Consider the following 18,144-nt stretch of genomic DNA (forward strand, 5'->3'; position numbering starts at 1 on the left):
TATGTATATATATATATATATATATATATATATATATATATATATATATATATATATATGCCTGCTGTCGCACCATCCTTCATCTTGGAAAATAAATGGAGCATGTGCCAGAAACTAAATTGACCAAACTCCACAAGTTCTTGTAGAAATGTGAGAGTCATAGATTTTGCACTCAGTTGGACATTATGCTGATTTCTGGCTCATCTGAGGACAGAAACACATCTGTTACATGGCTTTCAGAGTGACTGAATTTGTTTTCAGAGGAACCTATTGGGTTACACAGATTTCAGAGTAACATGTTGGGTTCACCTTCCAAGATGAGAATCCAAGCTGTTTGCCATAAATTGCATCAACAATCTGATCCAAAAACCATGGTTTGGAAAATACAAGCACCTGCAAGCAGCTTGAGTATGAAGAGAAGCAAGTAGGTATTCATGATAAATATTCTCAGAGCTGTCAATACTAGTCACAGGTGAGTTAGATTGATAGGTATGGGAGAGCACTGCCATCAGGTTTGAATGATCCCATTGAAAACTCTTCGGTTCTTGTTTTCTTTCTGAAAATGATCAGAGAAACACAACTGTTGACCAGAATGTAGTCTGAAAAGCCTAGAGGAACAGAGGAGGAGTAGATAAAAAAATGAAGGCACCACCAAATAGTAAAGCTGCCCAGTAATGCAAGGCCCAGGTTCAAAATTCTTACCTGAGTCGTCTTCATGTATGCAAGATTGTGTAATCATCATTTGCAAGGTGTTTATATCCCCTCCAAAGAAGGAAGGGGGGAATATTCACATGATTGCAATGTGTGGAGAGTGAGACCTAACCTCGTTTTCACCTTGCATAAAGTATTTGGTGTCATTCAGCATGTGTGTACAGGGGGACTTATCTTACCTGTTTTTTGGAGGAGCAGATTAGATTTGAAGAAAAATTTCACTAAACCAGGTGTCTGTTTCTTTGGAAGAATTGTTAAAATAAAATCAAAATCTGAGCCAAAATAAATATTCCAGCCATTCGAAGGAACATTTTGTGATATACCAGAGTACCAATTGTGTGCGTGTTTGCATGTGTGTGTTGCAGGTCCATGAATTGTTTAACTGTCAACAGTGCGACAAAAAGTTTGTTTCCTCGAACCAACTTCGAAGGCATATGATTACACACTCTGGTAACCACATAACTGAACAACCACATGATCAGTGCATGCCCCTTTCCGGTATCTGCTAACTTCAGCCCAACCACCTCGACCCATGATCTGATACCTCGGTCCATACCACCTTCATTCACAACCATTTGTGCCCAAGTTAGTACACAGTCAAACCATGCACTATAAAAGAATAATTTGATTTTCGAAGGTTTTGCTTTACAATGATTCTCCATTGTACTTATGCTCCGTAAAAATTGTTTACCGAGTGTGACATTCCAATGGGTGGGATTTTATTGTGCGAAGGTTCTAATAGTTCCCTTTATGGCCTCTCATATGCATCGAGAACTCAAAAACATACCTTCACTGCCCAATTTTTAACCACTTCCCCTCTGCCTCACCTCCTCTCTTGTACCTTAACTTTCCATTCCGTGCACTGCAATTTTCAATGTTGCTCCTCAACCTCCGATAAAACTCTTGTTCATGTATTAAAACACAAACCTTGACATTTGGTTTCTGCAAAATATTAATCTCATATATTGACATTACAGTTAGCATTGATATAAGTTATCATGGTTACTCTTTACTCACAAGCTTATAATAGTATAAATGTCGGCAACAGTGGATACCTCAATTGGTGTCATCTTTTTTTTTTTTTAAATCAACAATCTTGCTCAAACCCAATCATTATCGCTCTCACTCAATGTTTGAACGTTTGGAACTCTACAAGCTGTCTGCTGTTATATTAATACTTTTTATTACTAATATACCAGTATGAGCTGACATTTCAGGAAGATTTTATTGATCTCTTACCCTCTTGATTTTTCTGGAAAATCATATTTCGTGATTTCAGTTTGCTGCAACAATTTCCAAAATAAAACGAAACAAAATCGACAAAAATTGTAACCAACTCGGTCGCCCTAACAGGCGGCGTGAGACCGTTGGAGAATTATCTTCCAAGATGCCGAGTGGAGGTGAAACTGCACATGCATGGATAATCCACCACGATGCGGTTGTTTTATGAATTTCACCGTGCGGTTGGCTTGACAGGGGAGATTTACTTACTTTAGATTCTAAAGTAGGCAACCTAAACCAGGCCGCGGGACACTGGGCCACGTTAGGGCCACCTCGCGGGCCGCACCCCCCTCCCAGCCCGAAAAAATAACAAACACACCTAAAATCAATGATAATAAATGTAATTGTAAATTGAACCTTCAGACCTTCAGCCATCTGAAACAACAACGAAAAAATATTTAAGACCAAGTTAAGTGGACGAGAAGCGAAAATAATTTATTGTGACGTACAGAGACTGTGATATATGTGGAAGAATCATATGCCCACATATGTTAAATTTGCCGTCGGTTCAGAAAAATGTTTTGTGGGCCGCACCTAATGGAAATCCGGACAAGGTGCCGCGGGCCGCACGGGAGGAGCTCGCAGGCCGCATTTGGCCCACCGGTCGCCGACCTCTGCTTTAGAAGATGACATTGCAACTTTAATACAGTACACAGCAATCGTTTAAAAGCAAACAGGTTTAATACATAATGGGGCATGGGAGTGAAATGCAAACAAAAGACAGAGCTAACTGGATGACACACTTTAATGGATGGCAACAGTGTCTTAGTTATCTTAATATTAACTAATCTCAATTTTCTTAATACTGTAAGACCCTGCAGGTTTATGTTGGGGATGCATGCCTGTGAAAATGTAATGAATATCAAACCAACAAAATCAAAGCAATTTTTCTTATAATATTTAATGGAATAAGCAGATAATGCATTCCTCATGTCACCACTTCAGGTATTATATTTTGCCTTTTACCGATGATATTACCCTTTTTTTTGATTGATGACAGTTGTATTGAAGTACCAATACATATAAATAAATTTTAAAACAATTACCAGTCATATTTAAATAAATAGAAAGCTCTTCTGGAAGTGGTCGAAGGTGGTGGTATGTGTTCTTCTTTCTCCTTCTTCAATGAACATGGCATATTTATCAATCGGGGGCAAACTTAACCTGGGAATCCATTAATACCAGCGTCCATTTGATGAACAACATCTAATTTCACTTCTAAGATAACACTTTTATGAGGCCTCTTAGCCAATCTACAGTACAGTACATTTCCTTACGTGCGAAGCAAGTCCAGTAGTTCTTTCAGCATTTTTTGCGATCTCCAGATTTTGTACTTTAGCAATGTATTCTGCCATTTTTATCAGGCTTGCAAGTTCTGAAAACGCTCGAGAATAAAAGGTATGGCTTTTAAAACGACGTAGGTGTGAGTTGAGATGATGAATATTGAGCAGTGATATTAATAACGGGACGACGTATTTGTGAAATGACACAAAAAGGGGCGACGTAAGCCGGGGTATCACGATTATCTGCCACATGGACGTCATCATGTGCGGAGAACTCCCGAATGCGTAAAACAATGGTGACGCTTCCTGGTTGTGATTGGTGGGGTGAAACCATGTGACAGATGGTACTTGTACCGTATATATATATATATATATATATATATATATATATATATATATATACATATATATATATATATATATATATATATATATATATATATATATATATATATATATATATATATATATATATATTGTTGCGGATTCGCGCCCGCCGGTGTGCGAGCGGCCACGTAACTCGAATCGCGGCACGTCGCCCACCGGACGGACAATCCCGTCGTGACCCTCTCGGACTAACGCCGGGAACTAGTCACGGGTGGGCCTTTCAGCCTCACCACGATCGTGCCAATCGGCCCCCCGCGTGGGATAGGGTTGCTCGCCAAATTCGACCTACCTAAGTACCCACACGGAGGGTAGACCGGGCGATCGCACCTCGCCGCAGGTCGACTTCGGACACGGGCCACTTTAAGCGACCCGTTCCGTACTATCGGGATAACCGAGCGGTGTAATCGTCAACCTCGACGGTTCGATTAATTATTGGGCGTATTTAGCCCACGACCAACCCTTTACGTGAAGTAAGATGGAGATTCAATTAGAGAAAAGACGAAGCGAAACGGGAGAAACAGTTCAACATAAAGCACATTTATTCCGTGGCAAACGGAAAGCACACATATACAATTATGCACCAAAAGCAAAGGTAAAAGTAACACTACAATTCTGCACAAAAAGCAAATGCAACAAAAGAGACACAATGCAGATCTACTACCGACTACCAAGCACACGGCAACACTTATACAGTTTTACTTCACAGACGGCGCCGACAACACATATACTCAAAGCAAAAGAAAAAGGGACCACCCTCAACTACAAGGGGGCAGACGGGCCTGGGGCCGAGACCGCGTCGAGCCTACCCGTCTGGTGATGAGCCGCAAGATGGCGGCGGCGCCCCGACTCCGCGGGCCTCGCTGGCACTGCCTGGAATGGGGTGGGAACGGGGCCCCCTTCTCACGCTATCTCAGCGCGGGGGGAAACAGGAGGGGGTTGTTGATGCTCGGGGGAATGAGGATATCTCGCTGGCTTGGGTCCCGCGACGAGCGACTCCACCGCGACCTCTGTCGCGTTAACGGCCTCCCCTCTCCGCAGCTCCCCGACTCTGACACGAGCGCCCTCTCGACTGCCTTCGCCGCCGCCACAACTCTCCAACTCTCCCACTCTCCACTCTTCTCAACTCCGTCCAACTGCGATTCAGAAACTCTTTTTCTCTCCCGATTCAGAAACTCCCTCAACAACTGCCTTTTCGGCGAGCGAACGCGGCCCTTTATAGTCCCCGGGGCTTCGCTCCTTCACCTTCGACCCTTCACCTCTGGCTGGCTCCCCATTGGACAGAGGAAAAGTGGGCGTGAATGATTCTTGATCCGATTTCTCGGAAAGGCTGGTGTTTTTGCACCCGCTGCTCGGTGCGCGCCCTGTACGAGTCCAGGATCGGTGCCCACAAGCGGCGCGGGAATGGCGGTGATGCGATGGTTGCGAGAGCGAGATGTGACGGCAAGGGTCGTGGCTGTTGTTGTGAAGCGGCGTTGCGGTTGGTGGTTGTTGTGTGATGGCTGTTGAGACGTGGTTGGTGGTGGTTGTGGTGGTAGTAATGGCGGCTGGTCCAAAATAAAGATAGTAAAAGAAAAACGGCTATCTAAAAGGGTCGCAGCCCGAATGAATGACATTTATTCCCTCTAAACAACGGGTTTGGGCCGAACTACACATATACTTACAGAGATATCTCACCTACGGGACCTGAATGGTGGTTTGCGAATTTCGTCAACCACAACACTACCCCCTCCCCTTTTTACAGACTCGTCCCGAGTCGTCAAATTTTCGTGTGCCATCATGTGTAGTTCTCCCCTAGTACATTTTACCTACGGATCCCTGAGTGCGACATTCATGGTATTCGTGTCCCCAAAATAAATAACCTGAGGGCTGAGTAACTACCTAAACAAACCCACTCACATGGACGACTTAAATAAAATTGCCGGCGCTAGGACAGACATGCCGGGGGCGCACTCATATTTACAGTACATCTTAACCTTAACTTACAAATTTTACACTAAACCATGGCCCAGGATCAATGGACTCTGTAAAAAGAAAGCAGTTAGCAGGGAGCCAGGCTGCTCGCATGCAGTCTCTGGCTCAAACAACGCAGGTGACAGGGAACGTGGCCGGCTGCTCACACGCAGTCCAAGGCCTTCCCTTTTGAACTGAACGCAGTGAACCACAACGGTGCATGGGCTGCACAAACGCAGTCTCCGTGCCAGCTCAAGTGGCACACGCAATGAACACAACTAATGGATGGATGATTGGATGGACGCAAACACGGTGCACGGGCCGCCACTGCAGGCCCGTGTTGTAGCTGCCAACAGGGCAGTTCTCGCAGCTTGCAAACTGTTGCTTTCTGATCCTGGCACACATGGCAATGAACAGGGGGGGGGGGGCAAAGCAAAAATTGAACGGGGCTGGTGAACAGGGGCAGTGGGCATGGCATGGCAAAGGTGATCAGGCAAACACAGCCTGCAGAACAAGGCCGCTGCAGGCAAACACAGCCGGCAGATGAACTGGCCGGCACAGGCCTTGAAGCACAGCAGCTGCAGACAATCCGACCGGCACAGGCCTTATAGCACAGCAGCTGCCGATGAAGTGAGCCGGCCTTTGCCTTGCAGCAACGCAGCCAGCCGATGAAGCTGGCCAGCCTTTGCCGTTCAGTGGAGGTTGGTGGAGGGAGTGCGGTGGTGCTGGCCACTCGGAAGGCGGGCTCGGACCTACCCTACGGTCTCCCTCCCAACCTATCGCCTTTGCCTGTCACTGTCTATACCCACTCCCTTAATTTGTCAAACCCCAATTTAGCCCCAACTTATTTTTTTATTTTTACTTCCCCACTATAAATCGTCCCCTAACCCCCTGTACTGTCCTTGTTCGGCTAACCTATCCTGTCACCTAGCCTACTCCCAACCCCTACGTTCCCTTCCCGGAGGGGAACAAGGGAGAGCTAGCGTCCTGTGTCGAGGCCCAATGAAGCCTCAGAATGGCCTCCCCAGACTTCAGCGATCGAACCCAAAGTGGGTCCAGCGGCCCACAACGAGAGCGAGGGGATGGATGGTGCGGAGGGGTACACTTCCGATCTACCCTAACCATTTAACTGTTAAACTACCCCGGGGCTTTCAACAAGCGCCTCTCGCTTAAACTATTGGTTCTAACAACCCAGATTCCCGTCGTCTGTGTTGGTGTCCTCACAATTTCGGGCCTCGCCCCCCAATTTTCTCTCCGTGCCCTCACACGGTCTCATGGCTGGGACGCGTGGCTCCCCTTGGCAGGCACGACCCTCTGCCGAATCTCCGACGATGGCACCCCCGGGCACTACACTGCCTCCGAGCCTACCAGCTCCCTAAACACCGGGGAGTGCCCCCCATGGCACCTCCCCTGAAACGCACACGTGGCAGGCTGGCTTCCCACGCCCCTTTTCCGAGGGTCACCCGTGCCCACAACACTGCCCACGCGGCTAATGGCGCCCCGGGCCCCCGCACCAAGCAGGCGCACCCGTGCCCACTACGCTATCCCGGCCCCCCATGGGCCCTTGGCCTACCACGGCCGACTAGCCTGGTGCCCGGGGTACCCACTCAGCGATACTCACCTTTCGCAGCCATGCTCCCAGCCCGTCAACAGGGCTCCTGCACCCCTCCAAATGGGTTTCGAGCCTACATTCACACCAACAACAAAACGACCTCCATTTTTCAATTTAACTAACCCCCTAACTCACTCTACACTGACCCCGGGGTCCCTTGGGCGGGAGTCACTCCTCCCCCCAATCACTCATCGCACCATGCATTCCCCATTCGCTCCACTCACACAGACCCGCTGGCCTCACTCACTCACCAAGCACATGCTTCCACTTCACTCACCAACTCTTCAACACATACCACTGAACTCTGCCATCCTTCTAACTACCTCCCCTAACTAACTCGTGCTCCCACGTCGTCCCTTAAACTACAGCACGTTCCTTTTACCACTACGTAGCTAAACTACGTCAACTCTACACATCCAAAGGCTGTCACTGTCTCCAAATCTCTAAAATAACTTTTATTTCCCCACCTAAAGCTCATCTAAATCCCTCTAACTAATCCATTCCACAGGCCCCATGAGGACTTACCCCTGCCCCATGGAGCCGGTCTCGCTATGCTAACCCTTCCCCCTAACTAGTTTCCATCCTGTGCCCTGGTAAGGGGGTCTTCCACCCCTTGCCCAGGAATCCTGTGCACCCGAAAGTGAGGCTTGCTTTTTATTTATTTATTTATTTTCACATGCGCAGCACCAGCGTGGCAACTCGCAGCTCGCGCACTTTGCACCTGCCCGTGACGTCATGCAGCTGCACGTGTACCTCGTCCCTCCTTGGACGGTACCATCCGACAGTGATACCCCTCCTGCCGGATTCCAACCCCACGTGCAGCCATGACGTCACCGTGCGCATAAAAAAACACAAGCCCCACGTCTCGAGGGGTTCCCCACGCGAACACATGTGCTTTGCCCGTTGGAGCTTAACACACACGATCGCGTGGAGAACCCGTCCGGTCCAAATCCATAATCCTGCCTAAACTTTGTCCGTCCGCGGAATCGGCAAATCCACCGCGTGCGTTTCCGGACCGGGCTTCACTCTCGCAAGCGAGCACGTGGGGGCCTCGTGCATTGCACAGCACGGACCTCGCGCTCGCTGCTGGGTGAACCCGGCACGGTCCCCGAAACAGCTACAGCCGCAACTCGGCTTTTGTCTCTCAATCGTCGTTGTCGTCTCCATTCGACCCACGCACACCTGCGTGTTACGACGCTAACACTCCACTCCATTACATTCACACTGGGAGACGCGGCTGCGTGCTCCCGCATGCCAACCGACATCTCCCTTACACACAGCGACCTTGCACACGCTGTCTCTCTCACACTCGGCCGCTCACTCACTCGTGCAGTTTCCCTCACACAAACCATACCACTCACACACGCGGGGGCACTCGCCCGCGGTGCCTCACTCATACTGGCCGTTTCACTCACACACGGTGCCTCATCCACACACGGCATGCTGGGAAGCACGCCCTTTGGCACACTTGCCACTACACCACTCACACACGCGGGGGCACTCGCCCGCGGTGTCTCACTCACACACGCGGGGGAACTCGCCCGCGGTGTCTCACTCACACGCGGGGGCACTCGCCTGCGGTGTCTCATCCATACTGGTGGTTTCATCCACACACGGGGACGCACTCACACCTTGCACCACACACACAGGGACAACCACACTGGGGATTAGTGTCCCCACAAGAGTCTCCGGGGCCTCTATACCCCCCAAGCTCGGCGTGCACCTGTCCACAGCACCCGTCCCTTCAACCTCGCAAAGCACGACCGAACCCACCTGGTCGTGACTCGCCTCAAGGGGGCATACTCCCTCCCCTCGTTCCTGGAGGAGGCCATCCCGCTGCTCGCACCGGGTCCCTGCACGGTCCGCCAGCTCACCCCCATTATCCTCCACTACCTCCGTGTGTGTGTGTGTGTGTGTGCGTCACTTACCCCGTCTTCATCGTGTAGTCTTCCCTCTATCGTTCCCATCTCCCGTGTCTCTGCCAACTCAGTCACCTCTTCCCTTGTTATCTCCCTTGTCTCAACTATTATTTCCGTCTCTTCCCTTGTTATCTCCCTCGTGCACGTCTCCATCACCCCAATTAGTTTTTCCCTCTCGGTCACCGTCACTTTTTCCGTCACGACCCTCGCCCAACACGTCTCGCGAATTACTTTGTCACCCGCCTCCACCGCGGGCCTGACAGCCGTTGCACTCCCTCCCAGCTCGTTCGCTCCCACACGTGGCGTCGCCATTTTGAGCTCCCCGGTTACTGCCTTCATGCCCGCCTGCAGGCTTCGGCCCATGTTCCGCGTCTCACCCCGCAGCTCTTTCATTCCTTCCTTCATTCCTTGCGCATTTGTTTCCATATTAGTTTTCATGCGTTTTATTTCGTTTGTGAATGTATCCATTTTTGTTTTCATTTCGTGCATGTCCCCACTGATTCCTGCCAGCATGGCGTATAGCTGGGCCATGTCGGGTGCCCTCAGCTGAGCCGATTCGGCAAGGATCGGGGGGTTTTGGTGGAGAGGGGGAGGGGGGGTGTCATACACCGCGGCCGCCGCCGCACCTATTTCGGGCTCTGGGTTCAGTTGGGGGAGTTCGTGTTCCTGCACAACCAACATTTCCTGCACGGGGATTTCATCCTGGACCATGGATTCTACACATTCTAAATCCATTTCTAATACCCCCGGCTCCCGCTCGCCTTGAGACACCATCTTGCTTCTCGTAAAGGGTTAATTTGAATCGCTCGTAATTTGGAGGGAATCGGGGGTCGCTCCTCTCACCCCTGGACCGATTCCCGTGAATTTAGCTGGAGACAGGAGAGCCCGTTGTCCCGTTCTCCGACACCAGTGTCGCGAGGAGGGGGATGGGTTTGTATCTCACGACCTGACACCAGTGTTGCGGATTCGCGCCCGCCGGCGTGCGAGCGGCCACGTAACTCGAATCGCGGCACGTCGCCCACCGGACGGACAATCCCGTCGTGACCCTCTCGGACTAACGCCGGGAACTAGTCACGGGTGGGCCTTTCGGCCTCACCACGATCGTGCCAATCGGCCCCCCGCGTGGGATAGGGTTGCTCGCCAAATTCGACCTACCTAATTACCCACACGGAGGGTAGACCGGGCGATCGCACCTCGCCGCAGGTCGACTTCGGACACGGGCCACTTTAAGCGACCCGTTCCATACTATCGGGATAACCGAGCGGTGTTATCGTCAACCTCGACGGTTCGATTAATTATTGGGCGTATTTAGCCCACGACCAACCCTTTACGTGAAGTAAGATGGAGATTCAATTAGAGAAAAGACGAAGCGAAACGGGAGAAACAGTTCAACATAAAGCACATTTATTCCGTGGCAAACGGAAAGCACACATATACAATTATGCACCAAAAGCAAAGGTAAAAGTAACACTACAATTCTGCACAAAAAGCAAATGCAACAAAAGAGACACAATGCAGATCTACTACCGACTACCGAGCACACGGCAACACTTATACAGTTTTACTTCACAGACGGCGCCGACAACACATATACTCAAAGCAAAAGAAAAAGGGACCACCCTCAACTACAAGGGGGCAGACGGGCCTGGGGCCGAGACCGCGTCGAGCCTACCCGTCTGGTGATGAGCCGCAAGATGGCGGCGGCGCCCCGACTCCGCGGGCCTCGCTGGCACTGCCTGGAATGGGGTGGGAACGGGGCCCCCTTCTCACACTATCTCAGCGTGGGGGGAAACAGGAGGGGGTTGTTGATGCTCGGGGGAATGAGGATATCTCGCTGGCTTGGGTCCCGCGACGAGCGACTCCACCGCGACCTCGGTCGCGTTACCGGCCTCCCCTCTCCGCAGCTCCCCGACTCTGACACGAGCGCCCTCTCGACTGCCTTCGCCGCCGCCACAACTCTCCAACTCTCCCACTCTCCACTCTTCTCAACTCCGTCCAACTGCGATTCAGAAACTCTTTTTCTCTCCCGATTCAGAAACTCCCTCAACAACTGCCTTTTCGGCGAGCGAACGCGGCCCTTTATAGCCCCGGGGCTTCGCTCCTTCACCTTCGACCCTTCACCTCTGGCTGGCTCCCCATTGGACAGAGGAAAAGTGGGCGTGAATGATTCTTGATCCGATTTCTCGGAAAGGCTGGTGTTTTTGCACCCGCTGCTCGGTGCGCGCCCTGTACGAGTCCAGGATCGGTGCCCACAAGCGGCGCGGGAATGGCGGTGATGCGATGGTTGCGAGAGCGAGATGTGACGGCAAGGGTCGTGGCTGTTGTTGTGAAGCGGCGTTGCGGTTGGTGGTTGTTGTGTGATGGCTGTTGAGGCGTGGTTGGTGGTGGTTGTGGTGGTAGTAATGGCGGCTGGTCCAAAATAAAGATAGTAAAAGAAAAACGGCTATCTAAAAGGGTCGCAGCCCGAATGAATGACATTTATTCCCGCTAAACAACGGGTTTGGGCCTAACTACACATATACTTACAGAGATATCTCACCTACGGGACCTGAATGGTGGTTTGCGAATTTCGTCAACCACAACAATATATATATATATATATATATATATATATATATATATATGTATATGTATATATATATATATATATATATGTATATATATATGTATATGTATATATATATATATATATATATATATATATATATATACATATATATATATATATATATATATATATACATATATATATATACATATATATATATATATATATATATATATATATATATATATATATATATATATATATATATATAACCTAAAATACCGAGAGGACCCAAAAGACCTGACAGACCCAAAAGACACAGCGGGACTTTCACGGACCCGTGGGAATTCTGCATTATGTAAAATGTGACTTCAGGTCCCTAACCCTCCCTCCCCCACACCCACACACAATCCCATGTCCTTAACCCCCCTTCCCAACTCTGACCTCTCTCTGCCCCCCTACTACCACACCCAAACTCTGTGCTCCTCTCCCCCTTTCTTTAAATCCTCAAACTCCCTCATAACCCAATCTTCTCAACTCCCCTGCCCGCCCCCACCCCCTCAAAAGCTTCAGACCCCTTGATCACAACTCTGTCCCCTCTCTACCCTCCCTCCCCCAAGCTAACTCTGTCATCCCCTCCACCTTTCTTCTTCAAGTCCTCAACTGCCCCAAACCCCAAGCACTTAAACCCCCTTCCAACCTCAAGTCCTCAATCCCTCTTCCCCTTGCCAATGTCTCAATCTCCCTCTTCCAACTCCATGCACCCTCACCCTCACCCCCAACTCTCCGTCCTCCCCTCCCCTCCCCATTTTCCTGTTCATAACAATGTTACACAAATATACACAGTGAACTTTAGTGCATGAGAAGGCCTTTCGGCCTATCATGCCTGCGTTGTTCCTGTCTTCTTTTGTTAAGAACAACATAAAAAGTAAATAATGATGGAGCGTTAAACTCACAATCGCTTCCCCCTTTCTTCCCTTACCTTCACTATCGTCCACGGACCGGTGTTTGTGTGGTTGTTTGTGTATGTGTGTGTTTGTCGCGCTACTCCTCTTCTCTATTGTGGGCCAATTCCATCCAGGCTTGCTACATAGGATCAGCATGACCCCATTTAATGTATAGGAGTGTTTTTATAATTTTTGCTGGTGGTATTGGGGGAGAGTGTGGACGCAAATTCTCCATGTAAATGTGTATCATGTCATGCCACCTCCAGATGGGGGAGGGTATTACAAGTCTCCACCATTTACAGTGCAGCATAGAATTCCTGTCCCGATGTTTTCCAGTGCAGTGAGGTGTTTTGAATTATTATCAGTAGATATGTTTTTGCTTCATGCGCATAACTTCATGAGTTTTTTTTGTTGTTGCCGACACAGTGCTGTCAGTTGCCTATACACCGCCCAAATAAAAGTATGCGTCAGAATAACATGTTGCATGCTTGGAACAAGATCGCCCATAGGGTGGGCACTCTGCTAGTATTTGCAATAAAAACCCAAAGAAGCTGTTCACCATTTTGGATAATTTCTTAAATATTAAGCCCCCATGCCTAAATATTAAGAGTACTACTAGGAGAATACATATTTTATGGACACGGATTAAAACACCACGAAGCAGAATGTTTTGCTGACTTGGGGATTCTTCCACCCAAGCTAATTGATGAGAATACCAACGATCTTCACCCGACTGTTGAAACTTATTCCATCCTCAGTTAATCATTTTACCCCAGTCAGCTCTGACAAAATGTCAATAATAAAATCTGTCTGAAATCATTGATAACCTGGATCCGATTCCTGAAAAGATCATGGTCATTGGTCACACTGCTGTGCTTCCAGTTGATACTAAAATTGACAATTTATCTCTTGACATTTCAATTTTTTTCTTTCCTCTCAACATGTAGAGACAGATTCCTCATTTGTGCCTCCCCATGCTGTCGCACCTAGAAAAGCGCCCTTTCAGCTGTGAAGTCTGTGGAAAGTCCTTCAAGCGCTTAGACCAGGTGGCATCTCACAAGGTCATTCACAGTGTGGAAAAGCCGTACTCTTGTAGAGTTTGTGGAAAAGGCTTTGCTCACCGGAATGTCTACAAGAACCACAAAAAGGTATCATTGTAGAGTAATTGTATTTGTTGTATTTGTATTTGTTGTATTACAACTGCGATGTATTTGTTTGATTTTTGCTTTTTCTCAAGTGTACACTTGGCTTTCCTTTGTTTTATATGTTTGCCATTGACCTCTTCCTTTATATAGTTCAACTTTATTTTCATGTGAGTTGATTTTCTTGGACATGGAATATCTGAGTTTATTATATTTGCCAATTCTGTATTTATAAGAATATTCTTTGATTCATCTGGTGTTGATGTTGGGGGAAAAAAAACATCAATGTTATATTTTGACACAATAACGGCAAACACAATGTGGTCCATTAGGATTAGGATTGTTGAAAATGGTTATAATGTTTAAGAGCATGGACAGAACATAAAAAGTGGAAGTGCTTTCAGTAAAACAGTTCTCGTGAACAATTGGACCTTGGTCTCTTTGGCAGTCTTATATTGAGCAGATATCATGATGCTTAAGCCCCATGTTTAAATTTCATACACTGTTGATTTGTATATCGTTCATTAATGCCATTGTTATTACTATAAAAGTACGCATGCATCCAAACGTCCTTGTGCTACAAGAGGGGCAATTAAAAATTTAGCAGAATGAGATGCTCAAAATAGCACGAGAAATGCTTCTGTTTTATTTTTCAATTATATAAGTGCATATAGTTAGAAAATATTTCTCCTAAACTAATGCAGTACAGGTATATCTATAAATGGAAAAAAATGTTGGTGTTTCTTGGACTATTGTCATTTTTATGTTCCGAGAGCTTTTTGAACGTCTCGGGTATGTAGTCGTATGAACATGCTCGTTCATGATCGTAAGACGCAGTTAAAAAGAATATAACGTCACCACACAACTTCATTCCCATTCATACAGGTAGCAAGTTATTTATGCCTAATCATATGTAATCACAGTGAGTTGAAAGCATTCTACAATTGAGATGTGGTATCGTCTAAGGTGGGCTGGTATGATAACCTAGAGATACGCACACTCTCCTCTAAGCTGGCGAGCATATGTTTGAATCCTGACCTGAATATAAACTGTCATCTCACTGTTTCATAGGCAGGGTGATTCATCAATGTGTGTGCCCTTCTTTGGTTGGACATTAAATTGGACATCTCATCTGTCAGCATTAGTTGGACATGACAGTGCATTTGTGGGTGATTGGGTTGCATGATTAAAATCCAGTCATCTGTTGGTGTGGGTTGGCCCTCTGCATAGTGACATCTTGGCCATCAGATTTTTGATAGATTTCTCCTTCCAAAAAGGTCAATTTACTGTCTTCTTCAATCTTTCCTGGAACATTTTTTTTCTTTCTTCTTAAGGTGGCATAATAAAATCACTCCTCAATTGGCTCCTTGCATTGGCTTGTAACCTGAAATGAATAGATGGAGTGAATACAGACTCTATACAGAATACAGGCCTGGGGTCTATTGGCCTGAGGAGGCTCGCAGGGAAGCGGGTGAAATGTCGCCTGAGACTGGATCTGCTCTCGCTTGTGTATTACCAGACTACTATGCCTTATCTTGTTGCTTTTTGTTGTTGGATGACCCTTTTTAGCTCTATGGCTGATGCTGTGTGATCCCAACCACCTATATCTTGTGTCAAATATGCATTATAATGGTGTATTTGTTGATCTTAATCCTAAATTAACTTCTTGATCAAAATTTTCGCTTGGATGTGAGAGAACATGCTGAATAGATTCGTTTCTGGCCTGCATTAAGGGTGCAGGTGCTAGTTTTGTTTTGGGGGGTGGGGGGGTTCGCTTAATTTAATGAAAATGTGATTGCACTTTTTTTTTGTCACACCACTGACAATTGACCAGCGCTTTACCGCCGCACGCTAGTTCCAGGGTAGACGTGCTACTTCCCAGGGACATAATGATATTGTTGTGGTTCTGGAAACTGCATCCCTCCAACACCAATGGCAGCCAACATACAGTGGTCCCTAGACAGTTATTTCATGAATGTACGTTCAGATAGTCCCTTCTTTCTTGTCTAGTGGGTCGAACGGGACAGTGCGTTGTGTAAATCTCGTAGTTAGGTCTGATTAAATCTCTGAACTCATTTCTATTCTTTTTTTTCTCTATTCCTGAGGTAAATCCAAGCAAGGGGTCCTCGCGTGAGCCAGCAGGCGCTACGCTTGGACACCCATCAATGAAAAACACAGCCGCACGCCTGTACTGTGGAACATGGGTTCTCGCGAAAGCCAGCAGGCATTACGCTCGGACACCCATTTGTAAAAACCACGGCCACACCCTTCCCGTAAGAATGCATCCTCGCAGAAGAAATAGGAATAAAACACCAACCGATCATGGAGCGCGTGCCCCACAGCGACGGCCCCCACCCACTATTCAGGCGATAGGAAGGATGACCAACCCAACAGCACGCTGCAGGAATGCTGCGCTGAGGAAGGAGACGGAGCGGCACACCAAGTGCTAACAAATTACAGTGCGTGCGTGGCGCACTCTTTTCAACCCATTTCTGAAATTAATAAATATATCTGTCCTCTTTTCATATTTTCATGTCCTCAAATATATCTGGCCGCTGGTGTCTCCCGCAGACAGTGAGCATCCTCTTGCCTCTCCGTCGGCGAGGCTGTAGTCAGGCAGAGGCGCATTGTGCGGCTCAGGCCGCATGGCTTATAGACAGGCAGCGCATTCACCGGCACTGACTGCCGGTTGCCGTGGACGGCACGGGAGTTCGGTGCAGGGTGATTCATGTCACGGTGCTCAGAGTGAGATGATTCCGCAGCTTGGAAACATCTGGCCGGAAGTAAAGTGGAGCCGCTTCCGATCATGGCGGCCAACCCGTGTGCTGGCTGGGGGCCCAACCAGAGCACCAGATTCGGGTGACGACACCGATTCGGGTCGTCGCACCTGCCCCGCACCATAGGGTCGATAAAAGGACGGGTCGCGGAGCCGCTAGTGTGTCGTTCCTGCTCACCGCTCCTGTCTGCTCGTTCCTGTTGGCTCGTCCTGCTCGTCCTGGGCTAGTGGTCGTCTTTCCTGTGCTGCGTTCCCATCTGCTGGTGGATTTCAGTTCCAGTTCCAGCTCCCATTCCAATTTGATTGCCAGTTCCTGTCGTCGTTCCTACCCATCGTTCCTGTCGACTCGTTCTGTCTGTCTTGGGATCGACAGTCTGCCCATTAGCCTGCTGGCTCCGCCCTTCTTTACCAATTCTCCTGCTGACTCCACCTTCTTCACTGCCTCGTCGCCTTCCTCCACCCACTGGCTTCTGACTCCGCCCAAAGTCCTTCCTTCACGCCTGTCGATCGCGCCCATTCTCTGGATCGATGCTTAGCTGCTCCAATTGCCACGAAGCGGGAGATGACGCGCCAGCTGTCAGGGAGGTATCGCCCAGCAGAGCATCCCCCCCAAAACGTATTGGTGGCGCGGTCGGGCAATCGTACAAGGTATTGAGAGACCGTTAACCTGATGAAGAGTTCATGAGAAGAAATGAGGCTGTGTGTGTGTGTGTGTGTGTGTGTGTGTGTGTGTGTGTGTGTGTGTGTGTGTGTGTGTGTGTGTGTGTGTGTGTGTGTGTGTGTGTGTGTGTGTGTGTGTGTGTGTGTGTGTGTGTGTGTGTGTGTGTGTGTGTGTGTGTGTGTGTGTCATGGCACCTGTCCTTGTTTAAGTTAAGATTGTAGAATAATTATATCAGGATAAGTCTGCTCTGTGTCTGCTTTTGTAAGTTGCTTGTATTATTGTCGCACCACACTTTTCTTCCTGTCTCTGCTCATACACAACAATAATCTCTATTATAATACCAAGCTTGCACACTAAAAACTCGGCTCGCCGTCACACGATCCCTATGAAATTGCTGTGGCACTTAGCAGACATGCCGACAATGCTTGGGAAGTCTTGGCGTTCCATAGTACCACTTGCATTTTGCACAATGCGTATTTTTGTCATTCCCCGTGTACGGTCTGTCGTCTGCTACCAGCTATGTTGTACTGCTATCCCATGCATGTGCACGGGTATCGCTAGAAACTATTAATTGTGCCACATACCTTTCCTCACCTGCCTGTGAATAAATTATTTGGAGAAATGTTCCCAGCTCGTTTTTGCCTTTTCTTTCATTGATCCAGCATGGTCCGTATCCTAACCCAGCCGGGACTCTATTCCCAATGATCCATTCCTTTTAACTGGTACATCCTTGCCAGTGTCACTCAGCTGCATCTGATCCAGTTAAGTGATCCGGTTCGGACAAGGCGTACCGAGGGCGTGTCCCCCGGTAATTAGATCACGTGATTAATTTGGTAACCCCATTAACCCATAGCCAGAGGACCCTAGGTCACGTGGTTGAGTTATTGCCATTCACAGTCGGTTAGCGACCCACTGCGTCATGGAATT

General features: G+C 48.2%; 1 protein-coding gene across 2 annotated transcripts in view; it reads left to right on the forward strand.

Moving 5' to 3' along the window:
* PRDM5 (PR/SET domain 5) overlaps positions 1–18,144 on the forward strand; it is a 139,694-nt gene that overhangs the window by 71,272 nt on the left and 50,278 nt on the right. For both annotated transcript variants that reach the window (XM_085898453.1, XM_085898452.1), the window contains exons 8-9: positions 1,077–1,161; positions 13,629–13,786. In XM_085898453.1, coding sequence (XP_085754579.1) covers positions 1,077–1,161; positions 13,629–13,786 — 243 coding nt within the window. The remainder of the gene's footprint in view (positions 1–1,076; positions 1,162–13,628; positions 13,787–18,144) is intronic.

The sequence above is a fragment of the Eptatretus burgeri genome, chromosome 10 (assembly GCF_056783735.1).
Source record: "Eptatretus burgeri isolate ZD-2024b chromosome 10, Ebu_testis_v1, whole genome shotgun sequence".
In the NCBI taxonomy this organism is placed as follows: domain Eukaryota; kingdom Metazoa; phylum Chordata; class Myxini; order Myxiniformes; family Myxinidae; genus Eptatretus; species Eptatretus burgeri.